Source organism: Manis pentadactyla, chromosome 9 (genome assembly GCF_030020395.1).
Source record: "Manis pentadactyla isolate mManPen7 chromosome 9, mManPen7.hap1, whole genome shotgun sequence".
NCBI lineage: Eukaryota > Metazoa > Chordata > Mammalia > Pholidota > Manidae > Manis > Manis pentadactyla.
Genome location: NC_080027.1, coordinates 100872569 through 100895964, shown reverse-complemented (window position 1 = coordinate 100895964; position 23396 = coordinate 100872569). Strand labels below are relative to the sequence as shown.

The 23396-nt window shown below is 42.5% G+C and overlaps 1 protein-coding gene across 1 annotated transcript in view; it reads right to left on the bottom strand.

Annotated features, from left to right (window-relative positions):
• Positions 1–1038: 1038 nt before the first annotated feature.
• The window catches only part of METTL13 (methyltransferase 13, eEF1A N-terminus and K55), a 68532-nt gene continuing 46174 nt past the window's right edge, over positions 1039–23396 (bottom strand). The window contains exon 8 of the mRNA XM_036918450.2: positions 1039–1934. Within this exon, the coding sequence (XP_036774345.1) occupies positions 1801–1934 (134 nt within the window). The 3' untranslated portion in view covers positions 1039–1800. The remainder of the gene's footprint in view (positions 1935–23396) is intronic.

Sequence of the window (23396 nt, the reverse complement as noted above, 5' to 3'; positions counted from 1 at the left end):
GCTCTGATTGCCTGTAGCCTTTCAGCTGTGCCACTGTGTCACCCAGAGCACTGGGCAGACTTTTTATATAGAGTCAATAACAACGTCTTGCCCACACATGTGTAGTGAGCTAGCCAACCAGGGCCAGGTGAAAATCCTGGCCATAGGAACCTTCACTTTATCCACATGGAGAAATTACAATTAAACTTAATTCCTTTGTAACTTTTATTGTTCTCCATGTACAGCTGAAGGGGGCTTAAAACAGAATCAAAATAGCCAATGACACAAGTATAATTTCCAGATTCTCAAAATTATGTAAAGGACCCCAGGATCTCTGCCGCCAAAGATCCCCAAAAATGCCCACTCCCTGTAGAGTACTCTTCAGACTTTCCTCTGACTATTCAAGCAGAACACCCACTCTCCCTGCTCCCCTCCCCTGGCTAGCATCCTCATTTGCCTTCGGAAAGTATTTGTAGATCTAAGAATTAGTCTTTTTATCAAGTCTGCCAAAGAGCAACTCATTGTTAAAAGTCAATACCCAAGACCTCATAGCTGAACCTAGAAAAAAGGTCAAAATCTGACCTCAGTTCTACCAGACCTTCACTTGACCCTTGATCTTACCACCACAACACTATTCCCCGCACAGTCTCTCTGCTAAAATGGTCTCTATGCTTCCCTCTATGACCTTCAAAAGCTTCTCCTTTCAAGTAGCTCAAGGAAGTTATTTTCTTGTTTTCTTCCATCCCCAAAGAAACTATTTTAAGAGTATAAATGCTGGCAGGTATGTACTGAGAGAAGGAAAGAGAAAATTCACATAAAAGGCAATAGGTAGGGTCAGGCCCATCTCCTTCTTACACTATTTATTTTTTAATTTGTAAAAATTGCCAGAAAGCACCTTATTGCTGAAGAAATATGTTCTGAAAAATAAAAATTCAACTGGGAAGACTGAGCTCCAGCTCCAGTGTACAATGCTTCTGATTCCCTTAGAGTTTGTTCTACTTATATCCCGCTGCAGGACAGGAATGTGTGTGTGTGTTTGTGTGTCTCTCTCACACACACACACATGTGCACATGCACACACTGGGAGAGTGCCTTCTGGGCTCTGACATCTGCAAACTGACAGCTCCACCAAGGAGGTCATGACTACAGCAAAAACACAATTCTGTTTTCTGTGAATGTGTGTGCATGTGTTTTGGATGAGCCATTATCATCTCTCCTAATAAAAACTCATTTTCTTTTTTTCTTCTTTCTCTTTTTAAAACCAATTTTAAGCAGTGGCTGGTTAGAGAAGGATCTGACTGGAGTGTTGGTGCTGACCCTCCCCCTGCTGACATAATTCTCTCAAAATCCAAAGGGACTAGAGACTGCAAGGGAATGGGAAGGCTTCCCGTCACCAAGTCTTCCAGGCAGTTATGGTGGGCTCTGACAAGATCTTTCCATCCTGCCCAGATGTCTCAATCCAAACTGAACGAGAAAACCAGAGAAGTCTCTTTTAGGGCAGTCATTTGAAGAACTGCCTGACAGTTATGTCTAATCCTGCAATGTTGGCTAAGGGCTCCTTCATTATCTGCCTTTTCCCTCTGTTCCAGAAGCTAGATCCATTTTTGACAGGAGAGACCTGGGGCACACTCCCTGCAGTAGGCCAAACCCTCATTCATGGGGTACAGCTGGTCAAAAGCAGGCAGGGAAAGAACTTTCTCAAACCATTGCTAATAATCTGTACTTTGCATATGGGGCCATGATTATTTTCATAAAGCTGATTGTCTACAGGCCCCCTACTCTGGAAACCCCTTCCCTGAGCCCTCAGTACCTCACAGTCTATTAGCAGTAAATTCTCTTCCATCCTCTACTTTTCTCCAAAGTTACTAACAGAATCCCGGTTCCCCACCAAGCACCCTGTTTCTGCCAGAGTAGTCCCGAGCGGTAGCTGTAGTCTCTCTCATGCCCTGAAGTTCCTAGAACAAAAAATAGAGTAGGTATACTCCAGGCTGCTTCTCAACCATTCTCTCTCCCCTTTCCCAAAACTTTCCAGCTTTGAATCTCTCTCATCAGTCTATTATCACCCCTGCTCTCCTTGCTGTAGACATCCACCAACCTCTTGGTCATTCTCCCTCATGTTTCAAAGATTTTACCTCATGACTTATTGCCTGTCTTGCCTATGGGTTTCAGCCCCGGGCAAGTTCACTATGGATTCAGTGTGACCAAAGAAATGACAGCAGAACGTTCTTGGGGTGAAAGGGTTATACCCAACTTTCTCCATGGTGGCAGGTCAACCACTAGAATCCCTCCTACTCAGAGCAAGTCTGCATACAGCAAGCTGGTCTCTGCATCTGGGCCTCTCTAACCAGCACAGCCGTCTCTTTCTTTGTCCTCAGCACTGCAACCACTCCAGCCTTGCTCTGCTCTCCTGCAGCCTTGCAGCTGTGCCACCAGTGTCACACAGAGCACTGGGCGGAGCTCTTTATATAGAGTCAGTAGCAACGTATTGCTCACACATGTGTAGTGAGCAAGCCAACCAGGGCCAGGTGAGAATCCTGGCCATAGAAACCTTCACTTTATCCACACTGCCACTCTGTCTAACAACGTGTTTGTCTTAATTCTTATCAGTCTCAAGGTCATGTTGATGATGATACTTTCCACACTGCCCTGCTAGTTCTCCCCACCCTTTCTCCTCCAATGATTTTGTCTTCCAGCCTATCTCAGCCCATCTCCCCGAGGGCAATACCTAGCCCTTGTTATTACCAAAATCTATAACCACCCATAATCTCAAATTCAAACACCCCACACTCAGACCTCCATCCCCTCCCTCCAGATCACTCTCTATAGTTGGTACCTGCAATAATTCTTCAGCTCCTCTTGGCCCTATCATCAATTAACTCTATCATCTGTTCACTATCACCCCCTTCCCATACTTGCCTCCCTCATCCTGTTCAAATGCCATGATCTATCATTATAAACCCCCTCTTGGATATACTCTCCACCCTCCTGCTTCTCTCGCAATTTATCATACTCACTTAGCAAAACCCAGCCCTGGGGAAATCCCAGTCTCCTTCTCTGTGCCTGCATCCAAGATGCTGAACGTGGCAAAAAAACACACACCACGGTGCTGACAGGAGCCATTTTAGCTCAATGACACTGAGCCTCAAATGGACCTAGTAATGCCCCTGCCTGTCCAGAGTCCATCCACCTCTCACTCTCCTAGGCAAAAATTTCATTTTTTCTCCTCCCTCTTCAGAACTCCATGTCTCTTCCCCTGTTCTCATTCTCAAATGAGGAATTGTATCCTATTTCACTAAAAAAAAGGTAAACAATCAGGAGAGAAATTCTATTAGCTCCCATCATCTCAAATACCCTTTATTCTGCTTTCCTCACTGTTTCTATAGCTGGCCCAACCAAACTCCTATCTAAGACACACAGTCCACATATGCACTAGATTTGTCTACTCTCTTCTTCAGCCAGTTTTTTTTTTTTAATAATTATTTTTTATTGAAGGGTAGTTGACGCACAGTATGACATTACATTAGTTTCAAGTGTACAACACAGTGGTAGAACATTTATAAACATAATTCTAGGTTCCAGCTATCACCCTACCAAGCTGTTACAATATCTTGACTATATTCCTTATGCTATACATTACATCCCGGTAACTTATTTATTTTACCATTGGAAGTCTGTCCTTTTTTTTTTTTTTTTTTTTTGTGAGGGCATCTCTCATATTTATTGATCAAATGGTTGTTAACGACAATAAAATTCTGTATAGGGGAGTCAGTGCTCAATGCACAATCATTAATCCACCCCAAGCCTAATTTTCGTCAGTCTCCAATCTTCTGAGGCATAACAAACAAGTTCTTACATGTAGAACAAATTCTTACATAATGAATAAGTTACATAGTGAACAGTACAAGGGCAGTCATCACAGAAACTTTCGGTTTTGCTCATGCATTATGAACTCTAAACAGTCAGTTCAAATATGAATACTCATTTGGTTTTTATACTTGATTTATATGTGGATACCACATTTCTCTCTTTATTATTATTTTTAATAACATGCTGAAGTGGTAGGTAGATACAAGATAAAGGTAGAAAACATAGTTTAGTGTTGTAAGAGAGCAAATGTAGATGATCAGGTGTGTGCCTGTAGACTATGTGTTAATCCAAGCTAGACCAGGGCAATAAAACATCCACGTATGCAGAAGATTTCTCTCAGAACAGGGGGGTGAGGTTCTAAGCCTCACCTCTGTTGATCCCCAATTTCTCACCTGATGGCCCCCCTGCGACTGTGCCTGTCTTAGGTTGTTCCTCCCTTGAGGAATCTTACCCGTCTCTGGCTAACCAGTCATCTTCCGGGACCATACAGGGAAATGTGAAGTTGGTAAGTGAGAGGGAAGCCTTATTGTTTGAAAAGGTTAGCTTTTTACTTCTTTGCATATTTATGCCCTGTGGCTTCTATGCCCAGCATTTGTCTTGAGGTATCTTTACCACTTGGAAGAATTATGATACTCGGTAAATTTGATATGAGGCACGAATTCTATTTAAGGGTTGTAATTAGGAAGGAAGAAGAAAAGCTATAGAAGTAGCAGGCGGAAGAAAATATGGGAAGATTGATTATTTCTTTGACATATCTTCTTGTAGAGTAACTTCAGCATATATAGGTTTTAAGCTACTACTTAAATTGCGCACACACATTAACATAATAGGAGTATAGTTACATAACCAAAGCATATCTGTAATTACCAGCCATCTCCAGTGAAACCAAGAAAACCAGTTAGGCACCTTAGGCATTTGTGAAAACTTATCTATGATATGGTGGATATTGTCCAACTGAACTTGAACAGTCTGAGAGAAATCAGACAAATTAAAACAACCCATTCCTGGGGACTGTTCACATGCCATATGTTCTTTTAACAGTAAATAGTCTGTAGTTGTAAGACTTTGGAGCGCTACAATTTGCACTTCTCCAAATTCTTAGTTGAGTTCCAACAGTATAGATCCAGTCAAATTTGTTGTTTTACTGTATGCACAGGCCAGCTTAGATAACTCCTTCCTCATTCCCGTGGCAAGTCCAGGAACTGGTGGGATGAGTGCATCTACAGCTGTAGCAGTGCGTGGATCTTTGTTGGGGTTTTTTGATGATCATCTTCTGGCATGAGTCTTCCAGAGAGTGCAGATGTTGGAAGTTCTTTTTCATATCGTATCTTAGTTCATTTTCGGGGTAGCTCAATTAGGCTTTGATCCTCTGTATAAACACAAACAGACCCTTTGCCTACACTTTTATATGCCCTTTATACCCTTGTGTAGAACTCGTTGGAGGTTACCACACAGGAACTGCCCTTTTTTTTTTTTTTTGCTTTGTTTTTGGTATCACTAATCTACACTTACATGACGAATATTATGTTTACTAGGCTCTCCCCTATACCAGGTCTCCCCTATAAACCCCATTACAGTCACTGTCCATCAGCATAGCAAAATGTTGTAGAATCACTACTTGCCTTCTCTGTGTTGTACAGCACTCCCTTTTCTCCTACCCCCCCATGCATGTTAATCTTAATACCCCCTACTTCTCCCCCCCTTATCCCTCCCTACCCACCCATCCTCCCCAGTCCCTTACCCTTTGGTACCTGTTAGTCCATTCTTGAGTTCTGTGATTCTGCTGCTGTTTTGTTCCTTCAGTTTTTCCTTTGTTCTTATATTCCACAGATAAGTGAAATCATTTGGTATTTCTATTTCTCCGCTTGGCTTCTTTCACTGAGCATGATACCCTCCAGCTCCATCCATGTTGCTGCAAATGATTGGATTTGCCCTTTTCGTATGGCTGAGTAGTATTCCATTGTGTATATGTACCACATCTTCTTTATCCATTCATCTATTGATGGACATTTAGGTTGCTTCCAATTCTTGGCTATTGTAAATAGTGCTGCAATAAACATAGGGGTGCATCTGTCTTTCTCAAACTTGATTGCTGCATTCTTAGGGTAAATTCCTAGGAGTGGAATTCCTGGGTCAAATGGTAAGTCTGTTTTGAGCATTTTGATGTACCTCCATACTGCTTTCCACAATGGTTGAACTAACTTACATTCCCACCAGCAGTGTAGGAGGGTTCCCCTTTCTCCACAGCCTCGCCAACATTTGTTGTTGTTTGTCTTTTGGATGGCAGCTATCCTTACTGGTGTGAGGTGATACCTCATTGTAGTTTTAATTTGCATTTCTCTGATAATTAGCGATGTGGAGCATCTTTTCATGTGCCTGTTGGCCATCTGTATTTCTTTTTTGGAGAACTGTCTGTTCAGTTCCTCTGCCCATTTTTTAATTGGGTTATTTGTTTTTTGTTTGTTGAGGCGTGTGAGCTCCTTATATATTCTGGACGTCAAGCCTTTATCGGATGTGTCATTTTCAAATATATTCTCCCATATTGTAGGGATCCTTCTTGTTCTATTGATGGTGTCTTTTGCTGTACAGAAGCTTTTCAGCTTAATATAGTCCCACTTACTCATTTTTGCTGTTGTTTTCCTTGCCCGGGGAGATATGTTCAAGAAGAGGTCACTCATGTTTATGTCTAAGAGGTGTTTGCCTATGTTTTCTTCCAAGAGTTTAATAGTTTCATGGCTTACATTCAGGTCTTTGATCCATTTTGAGTTTACTTTTGTATATGGGGTTAGACAATGGTCCAGTTTCATTCTCCTACATGTAGCTGTCCAGTTTTGCCAGCACCACCTGTTGAAGAGACTGTCATTTCGCCATTGTATGTCCATGGCTCCTTTATCAAATATTAATTGACCATATATGTCTGGGTTAATGTCTGGATTCTCTAGACTGTTCCATTGGTCTGTGGCTCTGCTCTTGTGCCAGTACCAAATTGTCTTGATTACTATGGCTTTATAGTAGAGCTTGAAGTTGGGGAGTGAGAACCCCCCTACTTTATTCTTCTTTCTCAGGATTGCTTTGGCTATTCGGGGTCTTTGGTGTTTCCATATGGATTTTTGAATTATTTGTTCCAGTTCATTGAAGAATGTTGCTGGTAGTTTCATAGGGATTGCATCAAATCTGTATATTGCTTTGGGCAGGATGGCCATTTTAACGATATTAATTCTTCCTAGCCACGAGCATGGGATGAGTTTCCATCTGTTAGTGTCCCCTTTAATTTCTCTTAAGAGTGAATTGTAGTTTTCAGAGTATAAGTCTTTCACTTCTTTGGTTAGGTTTATTCCTAGGTATTTTATTTTTTGATGCAATTGTGAATGGAGTTGTTTTCCTGATTTCTCTTTCTGTTGGTTCATTGTTAGTATATAGGAAAGCCACAGATTTCTGTATGTTGATTTTGTATCCTGCAACTTTGCTGTATTCCGATATCAGTTCTAGTAGTTTTGGGGTGGAGTCTTTAGGGTTTTTTATGTACAGTATCATGTCATCTGCAAATAGTGACAGTTTAACTTCTTCTTTACCAATCTGGATTCCTTGTATTTCTTTATTTTGTCTGATTGCTGTGGCTAGGACCTCCAGTACTATGTTAAATAAGAGTGGAGAGAGTGGGCATCCCTGTCTAGTTCCCGATCTCAGAGGAAATGCTTTCAGCTTCTCGCTGTTCAATATAATGTTGGCTGTGGGTTTATCATAGATGGCCTTTATTATGTTGAGGTACTTGCCCTCTATTCCCATTTTGCTGAGAGTTTTTAACATGAATGGATGTTGAACTTTGTCAAATGCTTTTTCAGCATCTATGGAGATGATCATGTGGTTTTTGTCTTTCTTTTTGTTGATGTGGTGGATGATGTTGATGGACTTTCGAATGTTGTACCATCCTTGCATCCCTGGGATGAATCCCACTTGGTCATGGTGTATGATCCTTTTGATGTATTTTTGAATTCGGTTTGCTAATATTTTGTTGAGTATTTTTGCATCTACGTTCATCAGGGATATTGGTCTGTAGTTTTCTTTTTTGGTGGGGTCTTTGCCTGGTTTTGGTATTAGGGTGATGTTAGCTTCATAGAATGAGTTTGGGAGTATCCCCTCCTCCTCTATTTTTTGGAAAACTCTAAGGAGAATGGGTATTATGTCTTCCCTGTATGTCTGATAAAATTCCGAGGTAAATCCATCTGGCCCGGGGGTTTTGTTCTTTGGTAGTTTTTTGATTACCGCTTCAATTTCGTTGCTGGTAATTGGTCTGTTTAGATTTTCTGTTTCTTTCTGGGTCAGTCTTGGAACGTTGTATTTTTCTAGGAAGTTGTCCATTTCTCCTAGGTTTCCCAGCTTGTTAGCATATAGGTTTTCATAGTATTCTCCAATAATTCTTTGCATTTCCGTGGGGTCCGTCGTGATTTTTCCTTTCTCGTTTCTGATACTGTTGATTTGTGTTGACTCTCTTTTCTTCTTAATAAGTCTGGCTAGAGGCTTATCGATTTTGTTTATTTTCTCGAAGAACTAGCTCTTGGTTTCATTGATTTTTGCTATTGTTTTATTCTTCTCAATTTTATTTATTTCTTCTCTGATCTTTATTATGTCCCTCCTTCTGCTGACCTTAGGCCTCATCTGTTCTTCTTTTTCCAATTTCGATAATTGTGACATTAGACCATTCATTTGGGATTGCTCTTCCTTTTTTAAATATGCTTGGATTGCTATATACTTTCCTCTTAAGACTGCTTTTGCTGTGTCCCACAGAAGTTGGGGCTTAGTGTTGTTGTTGTCATTTGTTTCCATATATTGTTGGATCTCCATTTTGATTTGGTCATTGATCCATTGATTATTTAGGAGCGTGTTGTTAAGCCTCCATGTGTTTGTGAGCCTCTTTGCTTTCTTTGTACAGTTTATTTCTAGTTTTATGCCTTTGTGGTCTGAAAAGTTGGTTGGTAGGATTTCAATCTTTTGGAATTTTCTGAGGCTCTTTTTGTGGCCTAGTATGTGGTCTATTCTGGAGAATTTTCCATGTGCACTTGAGAAGAATGTATATCCCGCTGCTTTTGGATGTAGAGTTCTATAGATGTCTATTAGGGCCATCTGCTCTACTGTGTTGTTCAGTGCTTCTGTGTCCTTACTTATTTTCTGCCCAGTAGATCTATCCTTTGGGGTGAGTGGTGTGTTGAAGTCTCCTAGAATGAATGCAATGCTGTCTATATCCCCCTTTAGTTCTGTTAGTATTTGTTTCACATATGCTGGTGCTCCTGTGTTGGGTGCATATATATTTAGAATGGTTATATCCTCTTGTTTGACTGAGCCCTTTATCATTATGTAGTGTCCTTCTTTATCTCTTGTTACTTTCTTTGTTTTGAAGTCTATTTTGTCTGATATTAGTACTGCAACCCCTGCTTTCTTCTCACTGTTGTTTGCTTGAAATATGTTTTTCCATCCCTTGACTTTTAGTCTGTACATGTCTTTGGGTTTGAGGTGAGTTTCTTGTAAGCAGCATATAGATGGGTCTTGCTTTTTTATCCATTCTGTTACTCTGTGTCTTTTGATTGGTTCATTCAACCCATTAACATTTAGGGTGACTATTGAAAGATATGTACTTATTGCCATTGCAGGCTTTAAATTCGTGGTTACCAAAGGTTCAAGGTTAGCCTCTTTAGTATCTTACTGCCTAACTTAGCTCGCTTATTGAGCTGTTATATACACTGTCTGGAGATTCTTTTCTTCTCTCCCTTCTTACTCCTCCTCCACGATTCTTCATATGTTGGGTGTTTTGTGCTGTGCTCTTTCTAGGAGTGCTCCCATCTAGAGCAGTCCCTGTAAGATGTTCTGTAGAGGTGGTTTGTGGAAAGCAAATTCCCTCAGCTTTTGTTTGTCTGGGAATTGTTTAATCCCACCGTCATATTTGAATGATAGTCGTGCTGGATACAGTATCCTTGGTTCAAGGCCCTTCTGTTTCATTGTATTAAATATATCATGCCATTCTCTTCTGGCCTGTAGGGTTTCTGTTGAGAAATCTGACGTTAGCCTGATGGGTTTCCCTTTATAGGTGACCTTTTTCTCTCTAGCTGCCTTTAACACTCTTTCCTTGTCCTTGATCTTTGCCATTTTAATTATTATGTGTCTTGGTGTTGCCCTTCTTGGATCCTTTCTGTTGGGGGTTCTGTGTATTTCCGTGGTCTGTTCGATTACTTCCTCCCCCAGTGTGGGGAAGTTTTCAGCAATTATTTCTTCTAAGATACTTTCCATCTCTTTTCCTCTCTCTTCTTCTTCTGGGACCCCTATAATACGGATATTGTTCCTTTTGGATTGGTCACACAGTTCTCTTAATATTGTTTCATTCCTGGAGATCCTTTTGTCTCTCTCTATGTCAGCTTCTATGCGTTCCTGTTCTCTGATTTCAATTCCATCAATGGCCTCTTGCATCCTATCCATTCTGCTTATAAACCCTTCCAGAGTTTGTTTCATTTCTGCGATCTCCTTTCTGGCATCTGTGATCTCCTTCCGGACTTCATCCCATTTCTCTTGCGTATTTCTCTGCATCTCTGTCAGCATGTTTATGATTCTTATTTTGAATTCTTTTTCAGGGAGACTGGTTAGGTCTGTCTCCTTCTCTGGTGTTGTCTCTGTGATCTTTGTCTGCCTGTAGCTTTGCCTTTTCATGGTGATAGGAATAGTCTGCAGAACTGGGACAAGTGACGGCTGGAAGGACTTCCTTTCTTGTTGGTTTGTGGCCGTCCTCTCCTGGGAGAACAGCGACCTCTAGTGGCTTGTGCTGCGCAGCTGTGCGCAGACAGGGTTTCTGCTTCCTGCCCGGCTGCTATGGAGTTAATCTCCGCTGTTGCTGTGGGCGTGGCCTGGCTCGGGCAGCTGCTCCAAAGTGGTGGAGTCGCGTTGGAGCAGGAGCTGCTGGGAGGCTATTTATCTCCATAAGGGGCCTCCCTGCTCCCTGCAGCCCAGGGGTTAGGGTGCCCAGAGATCCCGGATTCCCTACCTCTGGATTAAGTGAGCCACCCTGCCCCTTTAAGACTTCCAAAAAGCACCCGCCAAAACAAAACAATGCCCACCAAAAAAAAAAAAAAAAGAAAACAAAAATTTTTTTAATTAAAAAAAAAAAAAAAAAAAAAGGTGGTCGTTCGTTTTTCTTTATTCTCCAGTGCCAGCCTCAGGCCTCTGCTCACCGGCCTTTCTGCCCTGTTTCCCTAGTATTGGGGTCCCTATCCCTTTAAGACTTCCAAAAAGTGCTCGCCAAAACAAAACAGCAAAAAAGCAAAAAAAAATGGTTGCGCGCTTTTCTTATGTCCTCTGTCGCCCAGCCTCCAGTGCCTGCTCACTGTTCTTGCTGCCCTGTTTTCCTAGTATCGAGCGCCCTGCACTCTGGCCCGGGTGGCTGGGGCTGGGTGTTTGGCAGTCCTGGGCTCCGTCTCCCTCCCGCTCTGCCTGCTCTTCTCCCGCCGGGAGCTGGGGGAAGGGGTGCTCAGCTCCCGCGGTGCCGGGGCTTGTATCTTACCCCCTTCGCGAGGCGCTGGGTTCTCTCAGGTGCGGATGTGGTCTGGATATTGTCCTGTGTCCTCTGGTCTTTATTCTAGGAAGGGTTGTCTTTGTTATATTTTCATAGATATATGTTGTTTTGGGAGGAGATTTCCGCTGCTCTACTCACGCCGCCATCTTCCGCCCCTCTCTTCTTCAGCCAGTTTTAGCAATTCTCCCTTCTTTACTGCATCACTAATTTTTCCCTCCCTATTGGATCATTTCTTTAGCATATAAACATGCTATCTTCCTCCCAGCACAGGATATATCAATTTTTTACCTATCTCAGTTAGTAGAAACTCAGTTCTTCCAATTGCTTAAGCCAAAAAAACCACAGTCATTCCAGACTTCTATCTTTCTCTCACACCATACATTCAGCCCATCAAGAAATCCCACTGGCTCTACCTTTAAAGTATATCTAGGATCTGGTTGCTTCTCACCATCTCTGCTGTTGCACCCTGTCTAAGCAATGACCATGTACTCCTAGATGATTCCAATAGCTTCCTATCCGGGCTCCCGGCTTCCATCCTTAATCTCCTAAAAACTATGCCCAAGGCAACAGCCAAAGTGATCCTTTGAAACATAAATCCCACCAGTCATCCCTTTACTCACAAAGCTCTTCACTGGGTTTCCCATCTTACAGACTGAAAGACCTATGACTGCTGATCCCCCACCCTCATTCTGCTCCCACTCTGCCTTTATCTCCAACTCTGGCCGTCCCTCACTTTGCTACAGTCAACTTCCCAAGTGTCCCTCGAATATATCCCACATTCCTTCATGGCGACTTTCCACTTGCTCTTCCCTCTGCTTGACACGCTCTTCCTTTAGGTGGTCATGAGGCTCAGGCTCTCACCTTTATTTTGGTCTGTACTCAAATGTTACTCCCATAGGAATACTTTACCTGCCTGTCCCATTTTGCTCCCTCATACCATTCCTATTCTCCTTCCCCGTTCATTTTTCTCCATAGCACTTATCATCTTCTAAAATCCTATAACTTCTAATTCATTTATCTGTTACACACACACACACACACACACACACACACACACACACCTGAAAGTAACTTCCATGAAGGAAGGGATTTTCTAGTTTTGTTCATAATCATACACCCCGTACCTAGCAGAACATTTGGTTAATAGTAGATGCTTAAATATTTGTTAAATGAATGACTTTAACACCTTAGTGTTTTGTATTATTTGGTGCCTATCCACGTGGGCAAGTCTGGTAGCATTATAAACTTCTGGATGGTCAGAATCATGCTATTGACTTGCCTGACTTCCCACCACAACACGAACCATGACTTCCACAACACGGGTTTCTACATTAAATATCTTTTGAATTGAACTGCCCTTTATTATTCTGGTCAGCCAAGGCCTTCCCAAATTCCTGGCCCCCCAGAACCTGAGATAATAAAATGATTGTTATGGTTTTGAGCCACTCAGTTTTAGAGTCATTTATTACACAACAAAAGCTTATGAGATACTTTTATAGCAGTGCTTTGGGAAGTTATAAATAATTGCTATCTTATTAAGTTAGCTGTCCCATGCTAAGCTTTCTATCTAGCAATTTAGTTACCAATAAAATGACTTACCCAACTGCATATTTTTATTAAGTAAACTATTTATGTAACAAACATAATAGATCCCAAAATGCATAATAGCTCAAATACAATAAAAATTTATGTTTTGCTTATATAATACAGAAAAGTGAACTAGTTAGTGGTGTGGTCTTCCTCATCTTCTTCCATGCAGTCAGTCTAACAGAAGGTCTGTTAACTTCAACATGTGGTTTCCAAAGTCACCCTAGAAGTTTTCTCCATTCTAGCCAACCACAAAGGGAAGAGAACATGCAAGAGTACACATGGGAGGTTTTTGTGGGTCATTCCTAGAAATACATCACGTCCACAACATTCCACTGGTAGAACTCAGTCAGTGGCCACACTCAGCTACACTGGGATGTGTAGTCAATCTAAATGTCCAGAGAGCAGTTACTAAATTTAGGATAAATAAACAAAACAGGGCCCTGTTTTGCCAATGGGTTTCAGCCTGGGGCAAGTTCACTATGGATTCAATGTGACCAAAGAAAATGACAGCAAAACGTTCTTGGGGTGAAAGGGTTATACCCAACTTTATTTCCAGGTGGCAGGTCAGTCAGTAAAATCCCATTCACTCAGAATGAGTCTGCATGCAGCAAGCCGGTCTCTGCCTCTGGGCCTCTCTGCCTGCACAGCCATCCCGCACAGTTGTCCCGCATAGCTGTCCTCTGGGCCTCTCTTCATAGTTGTCCCACACAGCCGTCCTCTGGGCCTCTGTCCTCAGTGCTGCCACCACTCCAGCCTCTGCTCTGCTCTCCTGCAGCCTTGCAGCCCTGCCACCGTGTTGTGCCCAGAGCACTGGGCAGAGCTCTTTTTATAGAGTCAACAGCCATGTAATGCCCATAGGTGTGCAGTGAGCTAGTCAACCATAACCAAGCAAGAATCCTGGCCACAGGAACTCTCATTTTATCCACACTCCACCCCTCCAGGATTCTCTCCTCTCAATGTGCCCTTAGTCCTCTGCAATGGTCCCTGTGCAAGGAAGCTCAAACATTGTTCTCCAGCAAAAAGTCTTGCAGACACACAGGCCAGACTCGTGGCCCTGTTTCTGACCTCTGCCTCTTTGGTCTTAATGGCTGGAACTGCAGCTCTGGTTTCAGTTACCATAGCTCCAGTAAGATCCTATTTGGCTTCCCGTCTAATTTCCTTCCATCTACTCCTGCCCGCATCAAATCAACCCACATCTGGGTCCTCGTAACTCTCATGAGACCCCTCAAATTCCTCCTGTGAGTAACAGGTCTTATTTCTTTCCAGGTTATCATTGCTTCTGCTACTGTACGTGTCACCCAGCATTTTGTAATCGCTGCCTCAAGGTGGGCTGCACTGTCAGGGAAGCCAGCTTTCCCATCTCTGATCCCAACAGAACAATTCCATCCCCGCCTGAGTCCCACAGCCACCGGCTCAGCCTGAGTATAGGGGCGGAGCATAGAGTGCTCCACGACCTGGGGAGGGGCTGCTCCTCTCCTTGGGGAACTTTCAGCTGCTGGGTCTTTATTTTCTTTACAACCACTGGGTGTGCTTTCAATACCGGAGGGGCCAGTGCGGCTGACACCACCCCTTCATCCTTCCCCAGCTCCTCCATTTCTGGGGCTGATGGCACCTTTCTCTCCCCTCCCCCAAGTGCCTCTTCTGCTACAGTGCCTCGCAACAATGCCAGCTCAGTCTTCAGAAGGTCTCTTACCTTCAGCTCAATGCTTCGCAGCTGATATTCTCATACCACCTCCACCTGTGCTTCTCTCAGGAGTTCATCTTTTTCCTTGATGGCCTCTTCCTCCTTCAGAACACCTGGCAGCGCTGCTGTCTCATCTCCAATGACATCTTGCTGCTGGTGCTCTCATGCTGCATAATCCCGCATCAAGGCCATCTCCAACCTCAGGAAATCCACAGAGGTTTGCAGCTCATGTTCTCGTGCCACCATTTCTTGGGTCTCCTCTGTAGACCTTTTTAACACTGTGAGAAACAGCCAACCCACAGTCCCCGCTGCCTCCAGGGCACTCTGTTTCTCAAAGGATCTGCTTACTATACCAAGGGCCACCCCTACAGCCTCAGGTGTCACTTCCACTTGCCTACAGTCCTGGGGTGGGGTCCAGTCCTCTAGGAGGCAAGCCACCTCAGACCATATACTCATTGGGGGGTGATCTACTGTCTCCCCATTCACAGGGGTAGCCTGCTGAAGCACCCATCCCATAAGGGCAGCTTGTCTTTTTCCTTGGTCAACAATGAACCCTGCCGACTTTCGCCAATTGTTTTGCCAACAGTCCCTGGCAAGTTCGCTATGGATTCAATGTGACCAAAGAAAATGACAGCAAAACGTTCTTGAGGTGAAAGGGTTATACCCAACTTTATTTCCAGGTGGCAAGTCAGTCACTAGAATCCCATTCACTCAGAGCGAATCTGTATGCAGCAAGCCAGTCTCTGCCTCTGGACCCCTCTGCCTGTACAGCCGTCCTCTGGGCCTCTCTGCCTGCACAGCCATCCTGCACAGCTGTCCTCTGGGCCTCTCTGAACAGTTGTTCCACACAGCTCTCCTCTGAGTCTCTGTTCTCTGCTCTGCTCTCCTGCAGCCTTGCAGCCCTGCCACCGTGTCATGCCCAGAGCACTGGGCAGAGCTCTTTTTATACAGTCAACAACCATGTAATGCCCACAGGTGTGCAGTGAGCTAGTCAACCACGGCCAGGTGAGAATCCTGGCCACAGAAACTCTCATTTTATCCATAGTCCCCTGTATTTATCTGCAATCCTATCAGGATGAAGAAGAGAACATTTCTGTGAACAGATGATATCCAAATAGGAGGAATGAGAGCTCACTATATATTCTTAGTATGTCCCAGTCCTATGATAGCATCTATCTCAGAATGCTCAAGACCAGTCCAATAACTTAAAATCAGAGAGAATGCAGATTACGCTTGAGGACTCACAGAACAATGTTAAGATCCTCTTATGAAAACACAGAAGCAGGAAACTATGGAGAAAGAGAAATGAAGAAATCTTTATTTCTGCTAAAGGTAATGGCCATATCTCTGGAAAGACCCTGTAACTCTTCCATAGAAAAACATCATCTAAGCATCTAAAGCAGATTCAGCCAACGACTATTTACTGACTTAATTTATTTCTCTGGCAAAATGACCTTATATGTTGCCTACAAGACATACAAGATAGCAGAGAAGACACAACAGGTTTTAAGAAACTCCTCATGACCTTTCACCTATAGACCATCAACTCTGCTTAGCTGTCTTTCTTGCTACCAAGATAATCATTTTGACATATCTTTATCTCCAGGAAAAATAATTATTCTGACAACTTCCATTCAGGCAGGAACCTCAGCCTATAAGGGGTCTCCAGCCAGGAATCTATTAACCAGGTAATTAATTCAGGGAAAGCTGAGTTTTGGTTGAAACAGGATGAGATGAGTATATTCTTGAGAATGGGACCGGAATTTTTTTTTGTATAAAGATTCAGTCTCAGCTCTCAGTTAAAAAAGATTTCCTAATGTTCCCAATTTGTGGAAGGAAATAGTTAGGGGTTAAGTATGGGAGGTTGAGCTTTAACAATAAGAAAAAAGTTACTACTTGAAAATCTTCAGGACCTGATCACAGTCACGACTCCAATACCTGGGCCAATACTGGATCAGTTGAGACCTTGGTGCTATATTATTTAGCTTCTTATCTGTTCTAAACTTAAGAATTCTAGAGAGCTAACCTACTTATCAAAAGAGGTAGCACATAATATGGTTTCTATTTTCATATCATTTTCCACATTTCTCTGTTGTAATATAGATCTATTTTTGTAGTTACCAAATGAAACTGATATGACTATTCTGGGGACACACAATTTTTTCTGTCTCTAATTGGGTACACATTATCCTATCCATTTACCTCAAGAAGTTGGCATAAAAGAAGGTAATGGCCCTAATAAAGGCAAAATATAATCCAAGCCAAATGTATCGAAATGGATGGTTACATCAGACCCTCACATGCGCATCATTATGAGTTCACCTGTAGATATCGTCTTTGTGTTTCCTCAGGGACCTGCCAACACCTGTAGGAGTTAATCATCAAGCCCCACATTGAAGCCAATGGGAAGTGAAGCACAGAGGGATGTCTTAAAACAGAATACAAGTCAGAAGTCTTGTCAAAGTTAGAGGTCACTCAGCAACAAAGGTGGGACCGAAACTCATGAGTTTGGTTGCCCCATTTTAAGAAATACACAAGCCTATGAAGTGAGAGATTTGCTATTATAAGGCAGATTTTTAAATAAAAATTCAGAGCAAAAAATTCATGTTCCATTAATAGTGTAGTTTTAATAAACAGTGCTCTTGAAAAAGTTATTCATCTATTTCCATATCCACACAACCACCTAGAAGTGTTTATTAGGTTCTATCTGCAAATAGGAGCCTACACTATGTGACTCAAAGAAAGCTAAAAACATCTACATATGTGAATTTACCATTTAATCATACTACAGATCCACTCAAGGGCAGAAAGGTACAGCTTTAGAATATTTCCATTGAGTTAAAATGCAACTGGGAAAGAAAAGACCTTAGTCACCAGGGTAATGCAAGTCAAAACCATAATAAGGTCCCACTGCACATATGCCAGAATGCCTAAAATGTTTTCATGGGCAATAAGTGTTGGTGAAGATACAGAGAAATTAGAACCCTCATACATTGCTGATGGAAATATAAAATGGTGCTGTTGTTGTGGAAACAACAGTTTGGTGGTTCTTCAATAAGTTAAATGTTAGAATTAACATATTACCCAGCAAGCAATTTCAGTCTAAGTTACATACCCCCAAAATTGAAAACAGGTATTCAAAACAACCTGGCATACAAATTTCATAGCAGCATTGTTCACAATAGCCAAAAAGTAGAAATAACCCAAATTTTCATTAACTAATAAATGGATAGATAAACTAGTGTAGATCCATACAATGGGATATTGTCCAGCCATAAAAAAGGAATAAATGTTATATGCCATAACATGGATGAATTTCAAAAAACATTATGCTAAGTGTTAAAAGCCTGACATTAAAGGTCACATGTTATATGCTTCCATTATATGAAATTTCCAGAATAGATAAATTCATAGAGACAAACCCCAGATTGGCAATAAGCAGGGACTAAGCCGAGTGGGGAATAGGAAGTGACTGATTAATGGGCATAGGATGTCCTTCTGAGATGTTTGAAAATGTCTTGGGACTAGATAGTGGTGATGGTTACACAACAGTGTGAGTGTACTAAGTGCCACTGAACTATATACTTTAAAATGGTTAATTCTATGTTATTTGAATTTTACCTCAATAAAAAAAAATAGGAAAAAAATTCAACAGGGACGGCCCACCTGGGTCTATACACACCCTTCTACAGCCCTTGACCACAGCTGGGCGGTCTTACGTTTTAGGCTGAGGTGCGGCACAGCTGTTCTTTGGGCAGCAGAAGCCTGACTTCTATGTACCTGTGGCCCTGAGCCTGGGGAGAGCAGGTTGAAAAAAAATTCTCTGTGGCCCTCAGGCTTCTAAGTAGATGATGTTCTCCTCTTTCTTCTGCAGGGAGCTGATAAGTGCGGGCTGTACTTTCCTTTCACAAACTTTGGCCCGTTTTGAGAGCTCTTACCAGCTACAGACTCATCTCAAAGTCCAAGAAGCCTTGGCACTGCCCCAGCGCTCTGTTCTCTGGGCCGTGGCCCATGATCTCAGAGCCAATGATGCTGCATTCATAGCAGTGTTTCTGAACAGTCCCACACCAGTATCATTTCCACTGATATTTGCCCCAAGTTTAGACAATGTTATTTTAATGTTCCCTTTCCTTGCCACATCCTGAGTCCTTGACCACTAACATTTATGAAACAAGTATTTCAGTGCTAACCACTGTTCTTAAGCTTCACAGTAACCTGATAACTATTCAAGGGAGACTATCACCACCCTTACTCATCTCTTTTGACTGAGCCACAGGAGCAAAGGATAGAAGAAACATTTCTGGATTGCCATGGACGCTTCATAAACTAAGCATCTTCCAGAAAACAGTCATTTTCTGTCTGGAAATTTCTAAGATTGCAGTCTATGCACACACTATTCCTATGCAAATCACTTATCTAAAGCATGCGCTAAGTTCACTCACTATGGCTCCTCTTCTGCATGCAGTGGTTATTTCAAATACCCTTGGAAGAATTCTCAGAGAATTCTGAAGGGATGCACTGTTAGTATATATAGTTTCTTCTCTCACTTAATAAAGTAGTACAAATACCATTATCTTTTTTCACTGATTCATTTAAACATTTCTTGAGGACCTGCAGAATGCCATGCCTGGCACTGGAGATAAAAAGGAGCAGAAACAAAGATATAAGGTCAACAAACTCAAATATTTCATCCTCTATTTGAATAGGTCTATTTCTAAACCTGGAAGGAGAATAACAAAACAACCTCAACAGGTCAGCAGGCTAGAATCTCAAGACCCATTTACAACTCCAACTCCCTTATTTGGGCACCTTTTCTCTCCCGACCCTGCTCTAACCATTCCTACGGTACTGCTGCATTTTGCACATGTGGCTACATTACTCTATGAGGGTGCATGTGTGTGTGTTCACATAGATACCTTCATATCTTTCTATACATTTCATATATAGATACAGGAATACACACACACCTTCATATTTTTCATTCTAACTATATTACAGGCTGCTGAGGGAGTAGTGGCTATGCCTTGTGTCTGCCATCACCTTTTTTAGAGCCCATCCATGTTTGTTCCCATGCTTCCCCTCAGTGTCAGCTGTGAGCTGTGGACTTAGTAGGGTCTCAAGAAGGACTGGTGAACCAACTGGGGAGTAAGGGATTCACATGGTCACCATGCCATTCCTTCTTCCATGAAAAGTAGCAGCTGTTGAACAACTTGATACTCAATATTCACAAAGCCCTTTAGGGCTTTTCAAAACCTCTTCCCTATATTATCTCACTCCACACTCACAACAAAGTAGTAGAGTGGTTTTCCCATTTTACTGATAAACCAAACTGAGAGCCAGAGAGGACACTGGCTTGTCCAGCTAGCAAGCTGTGCTACATTGTCTCCAGATGTTCTGATTGCCCCTAGATGCACTCTCCTCCTTCCACAACGTCCCTTCTCCCCAGGAGGTGATCCCTATGGTCTGCTTCAACAGCTCCCTTGCTCTCTGAGTTGCAGTGAGATCTGGCCAGTAGAAGGATCTAAGAAGGGAGGGTGGAAGGAGCATGAGGTTGGGTATTTCCCTACTCTAGCCCTTTCCTGTAGGTTGACTATAATTCAACTGTAACCATTAAATGATGGCCACGGCCCCTCTCAGGTGACTTTGTCCACACTTCTACTCCCTCCCACTTAGGTGACCAGCCCCTTGCTTCTTCAGCCCAGAAATGGGTCCCCACACATGCTTTTCAGGGAGACTTGCCCCATCCCTTGTTTCCTGAACCCTGCCCACACTTTTGTAAGTAGATTTTCTATTAAGTTGCCCAGTATGAATGTGCCATATGTATTGCTGGATTCTGAGTGATACATATGTTAGTCCAGTTCACACCTTCTGACTTGCTCAACCCTTTGGGCTCCCAATCTAAACACTGAATTGGAGGAAAGAGAGTTATCGTACCAAACTGGGCAGCCTACTTCCTGTTACACATCATGACCTTCCAAAAATACAAAATCTCCCAAATTAAGCCTGCTTCCTCTGCTGGGGAGGTCTGGAGCACAAGAGTCTGTACCTGCAGGCAGCTGTAGCTTGCTCTCAGTAAACAAGTCAGCTCCAGCTGCTGGGAAATTAGTGGAAGCAAGACTATGACTCATCAGAGAAGCTGCAGTCAATTGACCCCCCTGTGACTCAGACAAATTTTGTTGCCAACAGGGTGCTGAGCTGAATAAACCAATATTCTCCTTCACACAGGTTCCTGGCAATCAACAGTTAAAAAGCACTAGAAATACTAATCTATTTGGTCCTATCCTCAAATATTCTTTCCTATCAGTCTTCCAATGTCCCTCTGTCATCCCACCTCTTTCTACCCCACCCACAAAAAGGCATATTGCTGAAATGAATCAGATAAAGGTGCACAGGGCTGCATTTCTGAGATAACAAGCTCACAGCCACCAGCCAACACTGCACTTTTCTTTAATCATTTTGTGGTAAACAGTATCCAGACTCCAAAACTTAATTTCTCTTGCCTTCCAAATTTAGCTTTAGCAAGGAAGTCCATTTGAGAGGAAAGTACCTTCAGCTGACTGAATTCTAATCCAGTCCCTCTTCCCTAGCTCTCTCTTAGTTGAGGCTCCTTCAGCTTTTGTATGTTTCAGACCTGTACCATTGACCTGGCTTTGCAAAAATGTTAGTATAATAGCTAAACATTCTCTTGAGTAATAAGGTGTTTGATAGAACATTGAGTAACTACCAGGCAACGAGCATTGCACTAAGGCCTTTAACTTGGTAATTCTGTTCAATTGTCTGGTAACCATTTGAGATTCTATGTGTGTGTGTTTTACAAATGAAGACAGGCTCAGAGAAGTTAAGTGATTTAGCCAAGGTCACATAGGACCTTGAAAAAGGAATTTGACCACAGGTCTACCCAGCCCTCAAGTTCATACTCAACTGCTTTCCTGCTTCTGTGTTTATTTAACCATTTAATTTTCAAAATTCAGAGTTCTTCACCTCCAAACAAAAATTCTTAAAGAACGCAAGATTGCCAGACATGCCCTGTTAATTTTTTCCAATTAAGTTTAGCACTCATTTATTAGGCACCTACTCTGTAGCAGGCACTGTCCAAGGTATCAGGGGCACAAAGGTGGAAAAGATGGTCTCTGCTCCTCAGGAGCTCATGATCTAATTAGAGAGAGAGAGCTTCTGAATTTCTTTGAAGGCCCCTGGTCTCCCTCTGTCCCTGGCATTATATAAAAATAAATTTTGGCTTTTGTTTATGTCAGCCTCATAGCTGAAGGATTCTGCTTCTTACTCAACAACTGCAACTGAAACACCAGAATACATGATAATCTATGTGTGTTTTTATTTAAGGAAGAAAGAAATGATGGAAACAAAAGAGAAAGAGAAAGATACGATGAAAGAGGAGGGAAGAGAAGAGGAGGAGGAAAGACAGGGAAAGGAAGGAAGGGAGAGAGAGAGAGGATGAAATAGAAAGAGAGGGAGGGAGGGAGGAAAGAATTAGTATGTTGACATGACTAGTGCCTATGGAACAAAGGAACAAATGTTTGAAAGAGGAACCATCTCCAAAGTTCATGGCATGAGATCACTACACCTTCACAGCAGAGTCATTTTGTAACCATTTCGTGAACACTTATTATGAGCTATGAATAGTGTCTGATGAAGGTAACAGTCATATAAGACTCTCCTCATTCTCAAGGGCTCATGGTGTAACAGGTAGAAAGCAAGTAATCAACAATTATGCCCAATGGAGGAGAAGCCATAGTTATAGCTGTCACGACATCACATGGGAAACAGAAGAGGAAAATCAAATGAACAGGGGCACAGCAAAAAGGATGGGGTTAAGGGAAGGATGTGATGCTCACACCAAGACCTGATGTGAAGTAGGAGTTAGCAAAGGGGGGAAAGTTGGGGAAAAATTTTCAGAAAAGATGTGGGTTATTCAGAAGTAGGGAGGAAAGAGAGTCCCATTGGACACATGGATGAAACTCCTATCATTAAAGTCATCCAGGACTTTTTTTAATGTAATGTTTTTAAATGGGTGATACAGTCATGGTTAAAAATTAAAACAATATAGGAGGCTTAAATATAGCAGTGTGAGAAGTGAGACAGAAATCTCCTCCTAAAACCATATATAATATGAAAATACAACAAATACAATTAATCCTCAAAGAGCAACTGGAAAGAAGACTGTGACAGACTGCCTACATCTGAGGAAAAGAGAAGACCTCACAGAGAAGGGCAAAGCAGCAAAGCCATGATCCAACGGGACCCAAGCCCTCCCCCTACCCCAGCTTACCTGCACAAGGAAGAGAAATGGAGCAGGGAGGGGGCAGAAGCCCAGGACTGCTGATCACCCAACCCTGCAGATCTTCTCCACTTACACAAACCTACATTACATGGTGCACTGGAGATTAGTGGGGTTGGAAAGCAAAGACAGATGGAATACTCAGAGAAACTGAGATTCCAGCCACTTCCAGAGAACAGGTATCCACAACTGGCTGCTCCAGGAAAAAAGAAAGGAGGGCACTTCAAAAGACTTCCCAACACTGAAAGGGCTGCTAAAGGGCAAGGATTACACAGAGTTTGATGCTCAGGAGAAAGGACAGGTAGACAAAATCATCCCAGCACACTCAACCTAGTAAGTTGGGAACTTTCAGGAGTTTCAGGTGCTCCATCCTCCTGGCTGGCTAAGTGCACTGAGGCACCCCACCACAATATGCAGCCTGCCGCACT